We start from the raw sequence: 19497 nt of genomic DNA on the forward strand, positions 1-19497 counted from the left end.
TTAACAGATTTACACTATATATGTAGCATTATATATACTATTAAATGCAATTAAATAAAATCTTAACCATAAAATAGATTCTAAGTAAAATAGAAAGGAATAAAAGATGCTTGTCATATATTTTTCTTGCCTACTTATCAAGTTATCATTATGAGTGATGCTTAATAATGTGAACATGTCCTATATATTAGCACATGTTACACATAAAATCCACCATCACGTCAGTCGGTAAGATTTTGTTTTTTAATTTTTTTTGTTTGTATAATGCTACTCTTTTTTGTTTAAGTATTGTGTAAAATCCACTTAATTCCCTTAAACTATCACCCCAATGACAATCTATCCCCCAAAATATCAATTGCAACAATTCATCCTCCAAACTATCAAAACAATGACAATGTACCACAAATTTTAACAAAATGACGAAATTACCCTTACTAAAATAAAAACAAAAATACCAAAATTTATTTATTTTTTCAAAATTTTAAGAATATTTTTGTCTTATTAAAAATTATATATGGGTAATTTCATCATTTTGCCCAACTACAACTATATGGGTAATTTAAAAATTAAAATTTTTTGTCTTATTAAAAATTATTAAAAATTATACATTGTTATTGTTTTGATAGTTTGAATGGTAAATTGTCGTAATTGATAATTTGGGGGTAAATTATCATTGAGGTGTTAGCTTGAGGGGGTTAAATAGACTTTACCCTTAATTATTTTTAAAAAGTTTGTATAATGAATGAATATACATATTGTCTTTCTCGACATGCGTGTTGTGCAAAAAGACTTTGTAGGTGTTCGTTTCTTGGAAAGCATTTGGTGGAAGAACAAAGGCGATGATGTCAATTCAATGCGCCTGAAAGTAGGATGGGGCTTCGGTCCACAATAACTTTCTTTTAAAAGAATATAAAATATCATCTAACGTTATCATTTTAATAGATTTTGGTGTTATATATACGCTTTTTTTTTTTTTTTGACATGTCCGCATAATAGGGGAGAAGAGGATTCGAACTAATAACCTCCACTTCATTAAGTGTGGTCCCAGCTGATTGAGCTACCTCTTGGAGACGTGTGCTAACTATTGTAATTTATATAAGGTTTTTATAGAAGTTATTTTATTTCAGATTTACTTATTTGATTGCAAAGAGCAAATCATTGTACAAAATCCCTAATCGTAGGAAATTTGGATCCGTTAGTAAGTGGGACATATTACCCACTTTTATAATTAAGTAAAACAAAAAAAAAAATTTCCCTTTATCTTTTTATTTTTTATTTTTTTCCTTTTTTTGTAAGATCAGATTCAACTTATCTAGCACTATTACAGCACCATTTACTTGCACGTTTTATAAACAATATCGTTAATCGGATGTTTCACACAAAAGTGATTGTCGTACATGCATGTGTGGATTGTAAAATACATACTCATAAATAGAAAGTTGCATTTGGCGCGATGGAAACTCAAGAGTCAAGAGCGAGAGTGACCGCAACAATTTTTTTATTTTATTTTTTTACGTTTTTACCGTTTCTGCCTTTTGATGAAAGAAAGTAAAAAAGTCATTAATATTGGTGTTAGTGAATTGGACTGGGGTCCAATTGGTCCGCTCCACAAACCTTGGAGCGATTATTAACCCAACCGACTAATAACACGTGGCTTATTGTTACCACTTACCACCCCTTCCTAAATAACGAAACTTCAAGCCCACCAGCGCACTTTAGCATATACCTGCCACTGTGTCTAATATGCACCGGGGGTAGTTCAGACTCACTGCTCTGTTTTAGAGAGAAACTGAAATCGGAAACAGAGCATACAAAAGAGAGAGAAAGAGAGAGAGAATGGGGGAAAGGAAAGGCTAAAAGGGTGCGTGTGTTACGTGGTACTTTTTCGTTGTTGCAGGTTTTGGAGCATCGTGTCGGGGGAAGGGTCTGATTTTTTTGGAATTCTTTTATTTTTGGGTTTTCTTTAAAGGTTGAGACTTATATATATAAAAATATTTCCTTGGTGAGAGAGTACATAGAGAGAGAGAGAGAGGTTGAGATCTCCGAGTGCGTATATAAATATATACTGTGCTTTGTTGGTCGCAAACACACGAGCTTCCGTGTTTACAGAACCGAGAAAACTTTTGGTGTAGTGGATCACTAATCTTCAAGAATTGGTAATGGGTACGTGCTCCTTCCCCCTGTTCCTCTTTTGTTTCTCGTGCTCTGTTCTTGGATTTGTGCCTCCTGTTCTGTGTTCCTCTGTGTGGCTGTTAATCCTTGTTTGCTTTTGGGGTTGGGCTTTATCCTGGGTAGGAAGTACCGGGCGGTGTGTGTTTCCTGTGGTTTTTGTTTTAAGCTTTTGGGATGGGTGGTGGTCATAACTTTGTTTGTTGTTTTGGCTTTTTAGTTTCGGCTTGTGTTGGTGAAATTTTTTGTGTTCATTATGGTTAATTTGTTGTTTCCGGGGATTTGTACCGGTTCTCTGGTTTTTTTTTTCTCGGATTTTGTGTTTTTTGGGGGCTGGATTTTGTTAGTTATGTGTTCTCTGCAGCCTTAATTGTGATCCCGGCGGATGGAATCTGTGCCTTTTTCTGGTATTTGTGCTTGACTCTCTCTCTCTCTCTCTCTGTTGAAGCTTTTGTGCTTCAATGGCTTGGTGGGTTATGTGTGTGTGTTTTTTTTTTCTCCTGTTTTCTCTCTCACATTCGCCACCGAGCCTACCAACACATTTACATTTACACGCGCCCCCACCAACTTTTTGGTGGAGGTGGCTTGGCTTAATTGGCTTTCTTGGTATCTGGGCAATTCTAGAATTTGTTAGTTTTCTCTCAAGCCCCCCACCCCGCTCTCCTCCCCCTTCTCTACCCTTGAGAGGATTTGGTTTATGGCTTTTTTCTTTTCTTTCTAATCTTTATGAATTCCAGTGTCTTTTGTTTTCTCTGTAATTGTCCTTTCTTCTCTGATTGGTTCATTTTTTATTATTCCTACAGCTTTTATTTCGGAGGTCAACATGAGCTTTTCACATGACATGGATGATGAATATGAGAAACTCTTTCGGAGAATGAACCCACCTCGGTATGTAAATTTCTGTCTTCTTCAGTGTCTCTCTGAAAGTGACCTTCAAAATTTGGCCCAACTCACGCTGAGATTTACGCCTTTCTGTCCACCAACCTTTTTTCTTTCTCAGGGTTGTAATTGATAATGAGGCCTGCAAGAATGCAACAGTAATAAGGGTATGGCTTTAATTTCCTTTTTTTATTTTCTTTTATTTATTTATTTATTTTGTCCTTTATTGCCTTTTTTCCCCCTTCTTTGAGAATCTGTTGGTACTTATTTTTGCTCTATTATGATGCAGGTTGACAGTGCAAACAAATATGGAATACTTCTGGAAGTTGTACAAGTCTTTACTGACCTTAACCTTATCATAACTAAAGCTTACATATCTTCTGATGGTGGATGGTTCATGGATGGTAGGATTCTTTTAGAGTCTCTGAGACCCATTCTCTGATATATTTAACTGCAGAAGTCAAAATTTATTTTGTGATTTTTTTTTTCTTCCACTAGTTTTTAATGTCACCGATCAAGATGGAAACAAGGTTACTGATAAAGGGATTTTGGACTATATTCTAAAGGTGAGTTGCATTGGATATTGATGTATTTCTCTGATTTTTTGCATATACTTAGCTGATAGCTGATTACTTGTGTTCATCTTCAGTCTCTTGGGCCAGAATCATGCTTTATATCTTCTATGAGATCTGTTGGGGTTAAACCATCAACCGACGACACTGCAATTGAGCTAACCGGAAGTGACCGACCCGGACTTCTTTCTGAAGTTTGTGCTGTGCTCACACATCTTAAATGCAATGTGGTGAGTGCAGAGGTGTGGACACACAACACCAGGGCTGCATCCGTGATGCATGTGACTGATGAGGAAACTGGGTGTGCAATTACTGACCCAGAGAGGCTATCTAGGATCAAGGAACTTCTCTGTAATGTACTCAAGGGCAGCAACAAATCTAGTGGAGCCAAGACTGTTGTCTCTCATGCAGCCACACACACCGAGAGGAGGCTTCACCAGATGATGTTTGCTGCTAGGGATTATGACCGAGCTGATGATGATGCCTTGGAAGAGAAGCAGAGACCTAATGTGAATGTTGTCAATTGGTCTGACAAAGACTACTCTGCGGTTACCATCCGGAGTAAAGATAGGCCAAAGCTTCTCTTTGATACAGTTTGCACATTGACAGACATGCAATATGTGGTTTTTCATGCAAATATTGATGCCGAGGGGCCAGAAGCTTATCAGGTATGCCATTTTCCTCCTCCTTTGGTTAGTTACACACGCTTGTGATATTATTTGTAGCATTGTGGCTAATTTTGTAGGGATAAATCTGCAGGAATACTATATCAGGCACATTGATGGATCCCCTGTGAATTCAGATGCAGAGAGACAAAGACTAATACAATGTCTTGAAGCAGCTATTGAGAGAAGGGTATCTGAGGTGAGTACTCTAAATATGTTGAGAGGAACTTGCCAATATTTTACCAACAATTATGTACATTGAACATATGGATAACTATATCTTTGGAATAATTTTGCTGAACATATTTATTGCTTTAACATTGATCTTAATCTTTTGAGCATATTCACAAATTGACTGTTTGTTTGTGTGATTAGGTTCTATAGTTCTCTAGTTCAGATCTCTTCAAGAAATATTAAGCATCCAATAGAACTTGTAAATAGCAGCTGAAAACAAGTGCACTTGGGTCATCTTTTGTTCCTTGGAGAGGCTCTTTTTATTAAATTGTTTCTTCCTCATTCAGGGCTTGAAGCTAGAACTCTGCACCACCGACAGAGTTGGGCTGCTATCAGATGTCACCCGCATCTTCAGAGAAAATAGCCTCACTGTCACCAGAGCAGAAGTCACAACCAAAGCAGGCAAAGCTGTTAATACATTCTATGTTCGAGATGCATCAGGGTATCCTGTTGATTCAAAGACAATAGATTCCATCCGACAAGCAATTGGGCAGACTATACTTAAAGTGAAAGGCAGCCCGGAAGAGTCAAAGCCTGTTACTCAGGAGTCTCCCACCCGGTTCCTCTTTGGTGGTCTCTTCAAGTCTAGATCCTTCGTTAACTTTGGTTTGGTCAGGTCCTACTCCTGAGGAAAACTCATCAAGACCTCACGCCCCCTTGTACATTGAAACCCTTCAAGCTGCATACTTCATTACAAATCTCAACCACAGTGACAGAGTCAAGTCCTTGTAAATACCACCCATTTTTCCTGCTTTTTTAACCCTTTTATTTGTTATTATGATTCCAACACTCACGTTGGAATCTTGAAATCAAAGAAGGAAAAAGTCTAAAATCTAACCTCAATGTACATAATTTTTCTCTGCCTTGAATGAATCTTTTTGACTCTAATTTTGGATTCTTGTCCACATCTTGAATGTTCTTTAGAATAGGTTTGTGTTAAGATACTATTACAATTTACAAACCTCGGGGAAGGAATTTCCAGTGAAAAGATGTGCCTAAGAGTTTGAATTTTGTGGATTCAGCTACCTACCTTGACCATTATCACCCCATTGGACGGGGTTGTTTGAGTGGCGGCTTACCTTTTTCCAGTCATAGATTTAGTATCTAGATTCTACCTAACATTTGGATGCCAAGATCTTTTAACATCACTCCCCTACAAAGACAGCCACTTCATAGCTGGGTCCGGTTTGTCAACTAGAAACCATTTGGTTTGTTGTTGAACACTGTGCCAACCCTTTGACAAGTCCATTGTTTTCTTTTCACTGGAATATATATATATTATATATTTGTTTTTGAATAGTTGCACCCAAATGATTTGGTATATACCGTATATGTAAGATTCTGCTAAGGATACCAAAGAAAAAACCCATTTGGATTGAAATAGAAATAGTTCCCTCATTATTCTTTTCACCAACTAAAATAGTAGTTTGCAAGTCCTTCTCATCCAATCCAAAGCAATCTGAACATTCTTTTTGACCAAGTGGGGAGAGAAGAGGATATGGTTTGAAAGCTGAAAGCAAAAAGCTCAACACAATATGAAAAGATGAAGGAAAAAAAAAAAAAGGTGGGGGAAAGATGCGGCCTTCTTTTCTGAATTCCTAGCCCCACACTTGTTATAATAATAATAATATTAATAATAATAATTCTATTTCTATTTCTATGTCATCGTCACCACCTACATGATTGGCGCTATCATTATTGGTTGCTGCGTTTCCAGGGGTGCCTCCGCGTGGCATCAGTTTTCACTAGAATTAACATCATTGGATTACTCCCCACCTGCAAGATAAGATGCACCATATAATGTTTAGGTTAATGTGGAAAGGTAATCAGCATCCTCATTAATTCTAGTTGCATAAAAGTAAATCATAATTTACTTTTTATTAGCATGAAAGTGACGAGATGCTTTTTTGTTTTGTTTGAGCACATCTTATTAAAGCTAGAGCTGCACAAGTCTTGAAAAAGTTCAAATAATTGGCCACATTATCCTCTCCCATAAAACCACCCTATTGGCCAAGCATTTCCACTTTATTCATACATTTTGCAAGGCAATATATATATATATATATATAAACAATAGAATAGAGAGACGTGCACAGAGCTGATCTGATACCCCTCTAGTGTTTTGTGTTCTGCTAGACTAGTCAGCAGTCAGCAGTCAGCAGTCAACCATCAATGCTCCCATAACATGTGAAGCATCAGATAGTGATTTATAAATAATAATAAGAAATGCACATCAGCTGGGTTGGCATGATAATCATAGTCTAATAATAAGCACGATTATAAGATATAATATATAATATATAATAAACTTAATTTTATTGCTACATATGCTTAATTCTATATCATAAAAAAATGGGCACGACTCCGTGAATAAAGAAACCCAGAGTGTAAAGGTGAGAAATCAGTAACTAAAGTGTTATGTGCGTCTATGGAGTTGCTGTCACTGAAAACTTTGGGCTTTTAATGTGTGCATTGATTCTTGTTTCACGTGGAGGACGGTTGGAAATTGCCAGTTTCTTATTATGGCACATGCACCATCTGGGCAACCTCCCCTCACATGAACGCCTTTGGAAGAGTTAAAGCCTGTGTGTTTTTTATTAAGTCGTTTTGTTGGAAATGATTCATTCTTTATACATTAAATATATATATTTGTGATGTGCCACTCTCTTGTGGGTCGAGGTGATGCTGATATTTACGAGGCCAATTTTATGTAAAGGACGACTTGAAATTATTGAAACAAATGGCTTAGAGGTATGTTGGGGTGAGACGGTGATTCGGTGAAGGATTCGTCCAATGCTTAAGTCAATTGAGAGTTTGTCTTCGGTGTGGATTCTCTAAGCATAAGGCTATTTCTTCTCCATACGAGTCCATTAATTACGGTCACCGATTATGGTAGGAGGTGTACCTGATAACCCTCTCTCTGTTACGGATTAGGTGGCATTAAATGCTAACTGTCATAGTAATAGGAGGAGAATGGTGCTCTCACATTGTCTTCGGTGTGGGTTCTCTAAGACAGCTGTTGACACATCGAGGTTTGAACTAATTTAGGTAACGGAGTGATTGGGTACTTCACACGGTCACACCCATTGAGCTGCAAGCTGGCCGAAGCGTGGGAGGTAAAATCTAGGCGTATCAGGTACATGCATGTGGGTGCACTTAAAAAAGATAAGTTTATAATGAAAATTGCAGCAATAAAATGCATCACAACTGTCCAGCAATTCTCTTGTCATAATAAATTTCATTAGTTTATTATCTTTCATATTACATGATTGAGATCTGTCTCGATCTCTCTATCTCTCTTTCTAGGCCACTACTAAAAAGAGAATAGATAAAAAGGTCCAAGAACATTAAAAAGTGGAGACCCATGGAGGATTCTAGTTCTGAGTTTCCTGGCTTCCAAATTTGTGTTCATAAGGATGACTTCGTATTTAGAAGTTCTTTAAGCCGTTTGCAAAGGCAAGCTCCTTCTCCTCTTCAGTTAAAGCCTACAGTCCCTTCAGCATGCAATGCTGCGTCAAAACCGTTTGTGGGCAGTTCAAATTCCTCTTCGTCGCCATCACCATCTTCATTGAATTCATTCTATCACAGTAAAGATCCCATACCTCTACTTTCGCCTCTTGTGTTGCCTTCGTTGCTTGATTCTGCCTATATTCAGGATGGAAATACAAGGAAATCACTTTGAATATTCTATATATATAATCTATGGCATATGTTGGCTGGCTCTTAGATCCTCTAAAATGTGGCCAATATTGGTTCTTCTTAAAGGTTAGTCTAATTACTACAATGAATATTTCTCTTCTTTAAGAGTAGTCTTTTTCCCTTTTCCACTTGCTTTTGTGAGATAACAACTATGAGCTGATGATTACACTATCAGCCTGCATTAGCGCTAATGCAGGCTGATAGCCCTTTTAGCAAGTTACTTGAAAGTCACTTATGAGATGTTAATCAATAAACCTTCCACTTCAAAAGTCACCTAATAATAAGTTGCTAAAGTTTTCAATTTTGGAGGATATATACATCAACAGTTGCACCATTTCAGGTGGATGCTATATGGTTAAAGTAGTATGAATGCTTATTGATTAATGATCCAACAGTTGCACCATTTGGAGTCATGTGTGTGTGCCAGTAATGGTTGCATTTCCTCTCTTATGTAGAGTGCTTTTTCTTTGGCCCGACAGGAAATAGCTCTGACATTTAAGTTAGCAAACAATCCAATAAATTTTTGGGATTGTTGCTATCAATTCATTTGACTTGTGTTTTTGACATCATTCACCAGAGTTCTCTTTCACCTTTTGCTGCCAAGGCCCTGCAATTGAAGTTGGCTTTTGAAAAAAAAGAAGAAGAAGAGGAAGAAAAACGAAAAGCAAGCAAAACTTTGCTAATAAGTTTTCAATTGAACCCAATTTCAAGGTAGCAAAATGTACATGTGAAACATTGTATAGTTTGACTTGTTGCGTTGTATTGTGACATTAATATAAGATTATATATATCAATCTCAACCTAACCTATTTAATTAAATGAGTCAAACCTCTCAATTCTAACCTGTTGTATTGAGTTCAGGAGGCATGTAAAACATGTTGGACATAATTTTGGATGGTGCACAAATTCTCATTGATATAAAATAATTACAATATTAAAATTAACAATAAAATACAAGAGATAAAAAGTAGAGTATGAAAAGATCTCACAATACTATAGAATCACGCAAGAGCGTTGTCTTTAAAGGTTGATTCGTGCCTCCCGGAGTGTATAATTCAGTGCGATCGGATCCTTTGACACGCAATCTTCCAAGATTAGACTATAGCGTCTACTTTCGTTAATGATGCACTTCCAATAACGAAGATTAATAGAACAACCTTTTGATTTGCTTGATAAAAATCCGCATAGAGAAAAACATCGAATAAAAGACACTAGGAGGACTTTTATTTTATGAACAAAACTAGATAAATATGTCACCAAAAATTGGATGTAAATATAGAAGCTTTTTTTTCTCTCTCAAAAAAAAAAAAAATCAACAATAAAACTAACAAAAGTAGTCTTTTATATTGCTACTTTGTTAGAAGGTGTCAACTTAAATTATGGTAAAACTTGAAGAAATGTAATACCAAACGTATTAAACGGTCAAACCGTTGAAGACTAAAACCATTTAACTCACCAATGGCCATAAATCTTAGAGAAAATCATTTGGTCAAAAAAGAGAGTTAATGACCAACAGATACAAACGGAAATGTGAAAGTTGATATTTCTTTTCCACTAAAACTCATGAAGATGTGATAAATGCAAAAAGGTCATAAAAGATATATATACATTTAAAGCTTATGACCATATGTTGAAGACTTGGTCTTCAAAGTATGAAATAGTCATTAATAAAATAATTAAAAGCTTGTAAATAAAACTTTAATGATTAAATGGTTAAAACAAAAATAATGGCTTTTACAAAGTTTTTTTTTTTTTTTTTTTTTTGAGAAAAACATAACATTTCATTCAATAATATCACGAGCATAAAGCTCTTACATCACAGAGTAAAGCTCTGAAGCAACCATAGCATAAAGGAATAAGATTACTAGGTTTAGTACAAGATTAAGACTAATCCGCTAACCCATGACTAAAATCAGATTTAATACTAGATCTGTGACAGACAGACTCAACCAAATGCATGGATAGCAATTATTCCTCAACCCTGAGAGCAGAAAGACTTTCATGCCGAAACTCTTCATCCTCGACCCGAAGGCCAGGATAATGATCACATCTACAACCCAAAGGTCTGGACCAAAACTAATTAACCCGAAGGCGACATAGATCGAGTGAGAGAGGAAATAGCCTTATTACGAACCGAAACAAAACATGGAAATTAAACAATACAGGAAAAAAAACACACGTCAAAACACAAATACATCTTAAAGAAGCAACATAATAGAGAAATAAAACAAGAAAAAAATAGCACACTCCGATCACGCACACGCCGGGAACCGAAAACCGAAGGGGCGTTGGAAGCTCATCGCGGCGGGGACGCGTCGAAAGGCCCAACAGTGGACGGTGGGAGGCAAACAGGCGCGGAGAAGACCGGCAAAGCAGGACCCGTGCAAGCCTGAAACTAGATAAAAGCTTTTGCAAAGTTTTTAATACAAAAAAAAAAAAAAGTTTGTAACACATATATTACAACAAAACATTGACAATCCTACCTACTAGAAGTATTTTGTGATGCATAATGGGGACGTCTTAGGGATATTCAATGCTTGGTCTCTAGATATTACTATTACTTGGACACATGAGTGGAACTAGAATTTTAGAAGAGTCGGGACAAAATTAAAAAAGATAGATTTTTTTAGGGTAAAAATTAATTTTGGGGATTCATTTCATTAAAATAATTAAAATTTAAAGGAAAAATTCAAATTCTTGTGACATTTTAAAATTTTGAAGGGCCGAGACCTCAAGACCATAAGTGGTTCCGCCACTGCTAAGACACAATGATAGTTCCTCTGCATCTAGTTACATTATATTATGTTAATAAAACAACAATTTGCTGATTTGCTTACGAAATTTCTTGGCTTGACAAAATGTCACTATCTCTTTAACAAAGTTAAATAATTCTGAATATACACGGTAACATGAGGTGGGTGTCAAGGAAGGTGTTAAGGAAGGTGTCAACGCAATTAATTGTAGCCCGATTTGCTCCTTATTCCTTCAATATTTTATTCTTTTGGTCAACTATGATTTATATATACTAACAAGTAAATGCCAAATATATTGCAATGAGCAATGTTATCGGCTTTTTTTTTTTTTTTTTTTAATCATTTTTTTTTTTTGTCATAAACTTGAAATGACTTTTAAAATCATTACTCGATCAAAATTCAACAATAATTCATGCCACTTCAATTTTAAGAGGATTAAAAAAAAAGAAGATAAAAAGATACTAAAAGTACATACTATTACAAAATATGTGTACTTTTTATATATTAAAGACACATATGACAAATTTAAATACTGATTTATAAGAAAGATTATGCAAACAAGTGAGAGGAAATTTGTGTCCATTATAAACGGATCTGCATCTTATAGGCCCATGAAGCTCATTACCTCAAGCCACACATCAAATTTTTTAAATTTAAACCGTAGCGTCCACTTTGCATAATGCCCGTTATTTAATAAATTATGTATATTTATTTATTTTCTTGAGCTACATCCGAAAATAAATAGGGAGATCAGGACGAGTCTTTCTTACACTTAATTCTAACATATGAAAGAGAAGCAAAGAATGTTGAAATGCATTCATAATAATGATAAGAAGCAACTCATTTGACAATAACATGTGCCCCAAGATTAACTCTCCTATAAACCTAAGAGCATAAAATTGTTCAATTATATATATATATAATTGTTATGTATCATTTAATATATAAAAAATACGTGGGCTTGTCTAGTAATACTTTTGAAGATAATTAAAAAAAAAAAAAAATCCCTTTTAATATTACATTAAAAAAATATATGCTTCTTACGTCATGCCAAATTCAGGTTTCTCCCGGTTTCTCTTTTGGTACCAATTTGTAGTTTCCAAAACCCTCACGTCGTCGGTCACATTCGCTCGCGACCTCTTAATCACCTTCTATCGGTCTCCTTCTATTGCGAAGAGTAAGGCTGGCTCGTTCTATTGCGAAGAGTAAGGCGGCTTTTCATTGAGAGGTAAGCCTATTTACTTTAATTTCTCCTGCTATTTTTCGATTTCATGCTTTTAGTTTTCGTTCTTGGAAAATTGGGATAGTTTTGTGCTTACAAAAATAAAAATATGGATTATTATGCAGTTGCTTTGTGTTCGATTTTGACTTTGTCGTTGTAGTTAGGGTTTGGTTGCGTTCAGCAATACGCCAAGCTTCTTCCTCGTGAGAGACGATTACGCTCTCTGATTTTTTGCTTAAGTCTGGTTTGGGTGTTTGAATGTGAATGTTATTTTTAGGGCTTTTGGTTAAGGCATATATTTGAGGCTAAAAGATTTGGTTTGTATTGATGAAACTGTTCTTTGGCAAGGACGCATAAAGATTTTGGCGTTTCAATCGAATATATTTCCTAAAATTACTATATAACTATATTAGTAATTTAAGACAGGGAAATGCTTCTTTGTATAAAATCTCTTGGTATTCTATTCATTATTAGTTTTTTTTTTTTACTTATCAAAAAAATATATATATATATTTCCTAAAAAGAAAATTTGGGCGAATTGTTATTTCACTTGTTCTGTATCGTTTTGAAAAGAAATGATATGTCCAGGAAGTTTTTATTTTTATTTTTATTTATATTTATTATTTATTTATTTTAAAAAAGCGCAGTAGCATAGGCATCCAGAATTATGTGCAAACTTGAGAGGAAATTGAAGAGGGGTTGCACCCAAGTGTCTTCCTCTTTCTTTTTTTTTCTTTTTTTTTTCTTTTCAAGTACCATTTATGCAGACAATTATGCTATTGTTTTTTGTTATCGGCAGAGTAAAGATCTCCATCCCGTTCTCCTTTTCTTAGAGAGAAGTATTTATTTGATGGAAATTGGTAAGAATAGATTGATAAATCAACAACTTATCGATATGGGTAATGCTGTTTATGCTTTGTCAAATGTAATGCAACGATTAAATTAATAACATGAACTATATTGCTGTCCTTGCACCATGGGACCCCAATCAACCATACATCCCTGTCAATTCCTTCCGCAGAATACTTTTATCAGAGACCATACACACCTGAGAAGGCCATCTAATGATATTTTACACATTGAGACCTACAAGATGCAGAGAAGTTACCTTCTGCATCATTACTCTTTTTGACCCAAAGCAGCAGCACCCCACCCGAAGGACATACTGCACACAGATTATCCCAGCCAGTGACTTGAACCCAAAAGCAATGAGTTAAGAAACCTTTGCCCCAGTCAATTATCTGTAAAATGAACACTGGACCACCTTCTTCGGCAATCACTTTGAAAGATTTTCACTCAATCTGAAAAAAGCTACTCCTTCAATTAACCCAAAACTTGGTTGATTGTATAAAAACGGAGGCTGGGTAATTTCAGGATCTCTAGACGCTAGCGTGATATAACAGAATCATAATGAATTGGAAAAATAGGTCTGCTGGAAATATTCACCGTTGTATTGCTTGTGGATTAAAATTTTATCTACTTTTAGCAACATATAATTAATTCTCAAAATGGTACCTCATTTCACTTTCATCTGCCAATCGAAATAGGGTGGAAATACCATCCTTATTGGTCTCATGTTGTGGATATGTTGTTTACTACCTGTGTATTTATGCTATCTTGAATAGTAATTTTCTTACATATGTTGTTGCCAGGCAGAAGTAAATGGGAGGAAAAGGAGTATCAAGAGGTCATTCTCAACCTGGAACTTCTTCTGGGAAGAAAAGACTGAAAACTGGCGAGACTAAAGGAAATCTTGATGATGTTGTTCTCATTGATGTTGACAGTGATCAATCTAGTAATGTTATTATTATTGACGGTCCCGAACCTATACAACAGACTTTAAGAGGTTCCAATGTGCAGAGAAAAGGGAGAAAATTTCCACTTGAGGGTGTTATTAGTATTGACGATGATGAAAGTGATATCATGGACCATCCTGGAATCAGTGACAAAGGTGGTGGGGATCTGGATAGTGATGCCACCTCAAGTAAAAGATGTTGTCCTTCCTCTAAGAATATGCGGAATACTGTAGACTTGGATGGTGATGAATGTTGGGTTGTCCATGAAAAAAGATCTTCATTCAAGTTGTCAAAGTGCAATCAAACATACTCAGAGAAAACTGCTAGCAGAAATCGTTATGGTTTGGATTCCGAGTTCGAGAGTGGTTCATCTGATAGCGATTGTTCTGATTGTGAGCTTATGGAAGGTTCTTTTGGAAAACTTCATGAACAGTGGAAAAAAGCTTCTTTAAAGAGAAAACATGATCTTCCCAATGGTCAATCTGGTTCAGATGATCAGACTAGTATTTCTGGTTCCCATACTGATAGCCCCACAAAAGTTGAAGTAGAAAATAGGACAGAAAAGCATCCAGAGGTCCCTGTTTGTTCAAGTTCTAGCAATGAGGATTGTGAAAAGGAAAATTTGTTTGGCTTCTTTGCAAGTGGTGATGGATACATGCGGAGTACTTCCTTAGGCTCTGGTATGGAGAGCCCTTTTGTGAAATTTGATCATAGAGATCCTCCTCTCAGCCATGGGTGGCAGAGATGCAATCATGTTAATAGTGGTGGCAGTGGTTTTTGCCGTGGAGAACAAAGTCATCGAAGACATCCTTTATCAACTGATCAAGGACAGAGTGATAAACAATCTAAATATGCAAGGTCCAATCAAGAAGGTGAAATACATGCTGGTCCTGGTAGAGTTGTATCAACGAACAAAGATGGTGACTTTCCACAGGCACCTTCTAGTTGCAATTCCTTTGATGAAACAAATGATAATCTTGATAGAGTCGTGACAAATGAAGCTGGTGGCAATGAAGAAGAACAGGTTAATGGCATTGGCAATGGTTTTTGCAATGAAGAAGAACACCAACCCCAGAGTTCTTTATGGTCCAACCAAGAGCAGGGTGGTAAACGATCTAAATGTGCAAGTTCCAATGAAGACAGTGAAGTACATGTTAATCTTGATCGAGGAGGTATATTCAGGAACAAAGATGACGGGTTTCAATGGGCACCCAGTTGCAGTAATTTTGATGAGAAAGATAGAGTTGTGTCGAATTCTCGATCATCTGGTGAAACACAGTTTGATAATGGTGTTGCTTGTGCTGAGTACAAAGTTAGAGCTTTTCCTGAAGAATCTTTCTTTTGCAACATCCCTTTCAAAGGCAAGTCAGGAGTCGGTAATGAAAAAAAATTTTCTAAAGAAAAGGTTATAGAGGATTCTGAGCAAAGACATTTTAGCAACACTCAACGTACTGAAACACATTTGGTGGAAGCAAAAGAGGCATATGATGTAAGGGATCAATTACTTGCCCAAGATGGTGATGTTACTCCTTCTTGTCAAACAGATATAATTAATGAACGAGAAAAGCTGAAGGAGACTGATGAATACAAGCGAGCAATTGAAGAAGAATGGGCATCTAGGCAGCGACAATTAGAAATTCAGGTTTGACATATATATTAATTGTGGGTAGTTGCTTCTAAATGCCATTCTGTTTTCTCCCATGTCATATTTATCCTCTTCTAATTTTATACTGTACCATGTATTTGCATGACTGAATATCTTTTTTCCCCTCCTGATTTGCACTCACATTTTCTTATTTTGTCCATTGAGCAGGCTCTAATATTTGTGTGTGAATGTATAATTATTGCCTGGAATTGTTAAAGAAAGCACATGTGTGGTACACGCATATTGCCAGCTAATTTTTTCTTCTAATGTATTTCATACACAGGTCATATGGATTAAAGTGTCCGCTTTTATGCCTTCACATAATTCTCAACTATCTCTGTTGAATAACACTTATGTCCTATGAATTCTTACTAAGTATCCGATGCAGTTAATGGTCTAATGCATATCTAACAAACAAGAGTATCTATATGAACTATCACATTCTGCTCGATAATGTGTTAGTTATGTAGTTTAAAACTAGGTACAATTAATGTTTAAGTTTACAATGCTTTTGAGATGATAAAAATTCTCTGAAAATTGTCTATGGTAAGAGTTTCTTCTGGTGAGATGGTAGGGACATTAAATAAAAATTTAATTTATTAGAAGTTTTTTTACCCCTCTAAATGTTTTTTTAATTTTTTTTATTATAAGTAATTGAGATATTATTAAATGTAAGACACCCACGCACACAGGAGTTTAGCTGCCCTAGCCTTTGGAGGTAGCTAAACCACCTCCAAAGGCCATTGGGTTCGGCCGCTTCCTTTGGTAATCAGGGTTACTTCGGCCACCTCCAAAGGCCAGGTTGGGGGTGGGGGAACCACCCCTTGTGGCCATGGCCAAAGGGGATGGTTCGGCCACCCCCAAACCCCCTCGTTCTGTTAATTTTGTTTTTATTTTTTTCTAATGTGGCATTTTTAAAATGGTATGGCAAAGTTAATTGGTGTTGACTCATTAATATGTACACGTGTCAAGATTTCATTAGATATGATGTGGCCATCAGCTTACATATCATTGCTTACCGTTAAAAAATCTAATGGATGTAGTGATTTGATAACATTGCATACTTTAAGAACTGCCTTTTACATTCTAAGGAGTGATTTTAATAAAAGGTAAAACTATAGAGCCCTTACAGTATTTCTAAATTTTTCTCTTTAGTTTTGAACATTTTTTTGGGGCTGTTCATGAGACATGTTCTTCACTTCTTATCTTAAAAACTTAGGTTGAAGCATATGGGCAAACCAAGAACTATTGAATTATTCAATAGTTGACAAACGTATTATCTGAAACTTAAATATACTTGCTCTTTTGCAGGCAGAAGAGGTACAGAGGTTGCGCAAGATAAAAAGAGCGGAAAGGCGTTTACTGGACATGCAAAGAAGGCAAAAGCAACGTGTGGAAGAAGTGAGAGAGACTCAAAAGAAGGTGTTGAAACTTTTGATTTAGCATAATAGATATATTATAACTTCCCTTCGACAAGGATGCTTTTCCTTAGCCTTCTCTGGTTTACCTTCTCTTGCTCTGCTTCCGCTTGTCTTTCTGCTACAGTTAGCTGTTTATGTATTTCCTTCTCAAGTTTAGCCAGACACGATTTACCATTTCGAAGATTGCTAATATTAATTTCTCCCCCTATCTTCTAAATGATGCCAAATACAGGATGAGGAAAATATGAACTTGAAAGAGCAGCTTCGTGTTGAAATAAGGAAGGAGCTTAATAAATTGGAAATGATGTGCATTGATATGGCTTCATTGCTTCGTGGTTTAGGAATCGAAGTTGGAGGTGGTTTTTATCCCTTGCCACATGAGGTGAGTTACATACATCGCATGCCTAGATACGTACCTACCTACCTACCTACCTACCTACCTATAAACGTTCATAGATAATGGTTCAGTTCTTAGTTCTTATTGATATGGTGCAACTGAGACTTGCATACAAGTTTATGGATTTACATATGTCCATAGAACCTTTTGGTCAGAAGTCTTTTTGTATTACAAAGTGCAATATGTTGCTTTTATGAGTGGGCGGAATCAATTGTTGGTTGACAGGCTATTTATTATGATTATATATACTTGTAAGTTATGTTGGAAAATGTCAGTGGACTGTATTGATCCTTTGTCACTGCTTTAGTAGTTTTGTGTATATTCTTCACTAACAGAAGCAAAACGCGCTACGATACTTGAAATAGAGATTGGTGTATTTGAATTGTGTGGTTTGGTTAGATTCTCATAGCATGAAGCCACGGGAAAAGTGGCCACACATACACCTTATATCAAAACTCTTTTCTGTTGCTTTTCTTTTTTTCGATAATTTTTTTTTTGATGAAGGGTGGTGATGATTTCAGGTGCATGCAGCTTATAAACGAGCCTTGTTAAAGTTTCACCCAGACCGGGCGTCAAAAACAGACATCCGCCAGCAGGTTGAAGCTGAAGAAAAATTTAAGCTTATCTCTCGCATGAAAGAGAAACTTTTAGGGACTTCATTTTAGTGAGTGCTAACAGAAGAGTTTTAATTTTAATTAGAAATTTATCGATTTCAGTTGCATTGATTGTAGCCTATTTGTGGGGCTTGTATCCTAGTTAGTTTCCAATTTTCTTTCATATTTTATCTGATGTCCCTGAGCCAGTGAGTCAGGTCCCGCAAGTTGTATTTGTAACACGGTTATAATTTTCTCTTATTCTTTAAGGAAATCATTTTCAGCATCTGTGAACTGCAATATTCTCCATCCTTCGTCTCTCTCCACCCCCCACAATATTGTGAACCGCAATTAATTTTTGCCCTCCCAATTCTAGTTCCGCCTATGTAAACATGTTAGACTTCTCAATTATATCCTTCTAATTTCGTGTTAGGTATATGGATCGTGTCAAAAATTGTCAGTCCTACATTTTATAGTTATGATTTAATGTTGGTATATCTAACAATGTAAACGATGCCATATCATTTAATATTTTTGAATGATATGCATATTTATTATGTGGCATCATCTACATTGTTTATACCAACCCAAGACTTGTAAAATACTCATAGAAAATTGACCAAAACTCGTCTATGCCAACCTAGGATATGAGGGGAGGACATTTTTAGGTCTAAGAATTTGCTACCTCAGCGATTTTCTTCATAGCTAAGCTGTGAAGGGACCCCTTGTATGGCAATGAGATTCTTGCGAAACAAAAGCAAGGTCATAGGGTCTCTGGTTGGGGCTAAAGACTTTCCAATGCTTAAGTTAACATCTTTATTTTTAGGTAAGAAAGATAATGAAAATTTGCTTCTAATTATCCATGAATCGGTGTGTGTTTAGAGAGGTATGTGAAAAATGAGAGGGAGAGAGGGTTGTCACACACAGAGAGAGAGAGAGAGAGAGATGAGGGAGAGACGTGTGTGAGGGGGAGGAAGAAAGAATCAAAAGAAGACCCATTCTCCTTTCTCATTTTATCTAAAGATGCAACAAAAAAAACAAAAAAAAAGTGTACACTAGGTGAGTGGGTAATGACATATTAAAATTCGAATATATGTTTTTTTTTATTCACAAGTTGCTTAAAGTTTTATGGATATATAGAGAGACAGAGCATCGTTACAATGTCCAAGACTTGGAAAATACACGTAGAAGATGGACAAAAACTGTCGTTTACGCCAACCCCCAGGATACTATTGACTGCAACATGACTTTCTATGTTCCTAGAGATTGACCGCTTTGTAGTATAAATACTCTACGAGCTTTCTCTTTCCCAGCATCTGTTCGATCAAGAGCTGAAAATTAGATCATCAATATTGACATCATTGTGGAGTGTGGGGTCATAATGGGTGGCAGCGAAAGCTCACAGAACCATAAGAAAAACGACGATTTGGCTGGACATGTACATAGAGATGA

General features: G+C 36.1%; 2 protein-coding genes across 4 annotated transcripts; both read left to right on the forward strand.

Annotated features, from left to right (window-relative positions):
• Positions 1-1863: 1863 nt before the first annotated feature.
• Positions 1864-5407, forward strand: ACR4 (ACT domain repeat 4). Of its 2 annotated transcripts, none has more exons than XM_088515341.1 (8): positions 1864-2156; positions 2973-3057; positions 3170-3215; positions 3338-3452; positions 3547-3614; positions 3698-4288; positions 4380-4484; positions 4807-5407. In XM_088515341.1, the coding sequence occupies exons 2-8, from the start codon at positions 2993-2995 to the stop codon at positions 5146-5148; spliced, it is 1332 nt and encodes a 443-aa protein (XP_088371467.1). In that variant the 5' UTR covers positions 1864-2156; positions 2973-2992; the 3' UTR covers positions 5149-5407. The 2 variants fall into 2 exon arrangements, with proteins under 2 accessions (XP_088371467.1, XP_059445781.1); XM_059589798.2 differs by having other exon boundaries at positions 1865-2163.
• A 6625-nt stretch (positions 5408-12032) lies between these two features.
• Positions 12033-18331, forward strand: LOC132177333 (Chaperone DnaJ-domain superfamily protein). 2 transcript variants are annotated; one of them, XM_088516085.1, is made up of 6 exons: positions 12033-12199; positions 13846-15350; positions 15534-15631; positions 16946-17056; positions 17288-17437; positions 17974-18331. In XM_088516085.1, the coding sequence occupies exons 2-6, from the start codon at positions 13856-13858 to the stop codon at positions 18115-18117; spliced, it is 1998 nt and encodes a 665-aa protein (XP_088372211.1). In that variant the 5' UTR covers positions 12033-12199; positions 13846-13855; the 3' UTR covers positions 18118-18331. The 2 variants fall into 2 exon arrangements, with proteins under 2 accessions (XP_088372211.1, XP_059445585.2); XM_059589602.2 differs by having other exon boundaries at positions 13846-15631.
• Positions 18332-19497: the final 1166 nt, after the last annotated feature.

Source organism: Corylus avellana, chromosome 4 (genome assembly GCF_965113065.1).
Source record: "Corylus avellana chromosome 4, dhCorAvel1.hap1.2, whole genome shotgun sequence".
NCBI lineage: Eukaryota > Viridiplantae > Streptophyta > Magnoliopsida > Fagales > Betulaceae > Corylus > Corylus avellana.

Excerpts from the sequence above, each read along its gene's own strand:
- LOC132177333 (XM_059589602.2), top strand. The coding sequence starts at position 13,856 with ATGGGAGGAAAAGGAGTATCAAGAGGTCATTCTCAACCTGGAACTTCT. Across the intron at positions 17,057-17,287 it reads TGAGAGAGACTCAAAAGAAG|GATGAGGAAAATATGAACTT; the intron begins GTGTTGAAACTT and ends TGCCAAATACAG. Across the intron at positions 17,438-17,973 it reads TTTATCCCTTGCCACATGAG|GTGCATGCAGCTTATAAACG; the intron begins GTGAGTTACATA and ends TGATGATTTCAG.
- ACR4 (XM_059589798.2), top strand. Across the intron at positions 3,216-3,337 it reads AGAATGCAACAGTAATAAGG|GTTGACAGTGCAAACAAATA; the intron begins GTATGGCTTTAA and ends ATTATGATGCAG. Across the intron at positions 4,289-4,379 it reads AGGGGCCAGAAGCTTATCAG|GAATACTATATCAGGCACAT; the intron begins GTATGCCATTTT and ends ATAAATCTGCAG.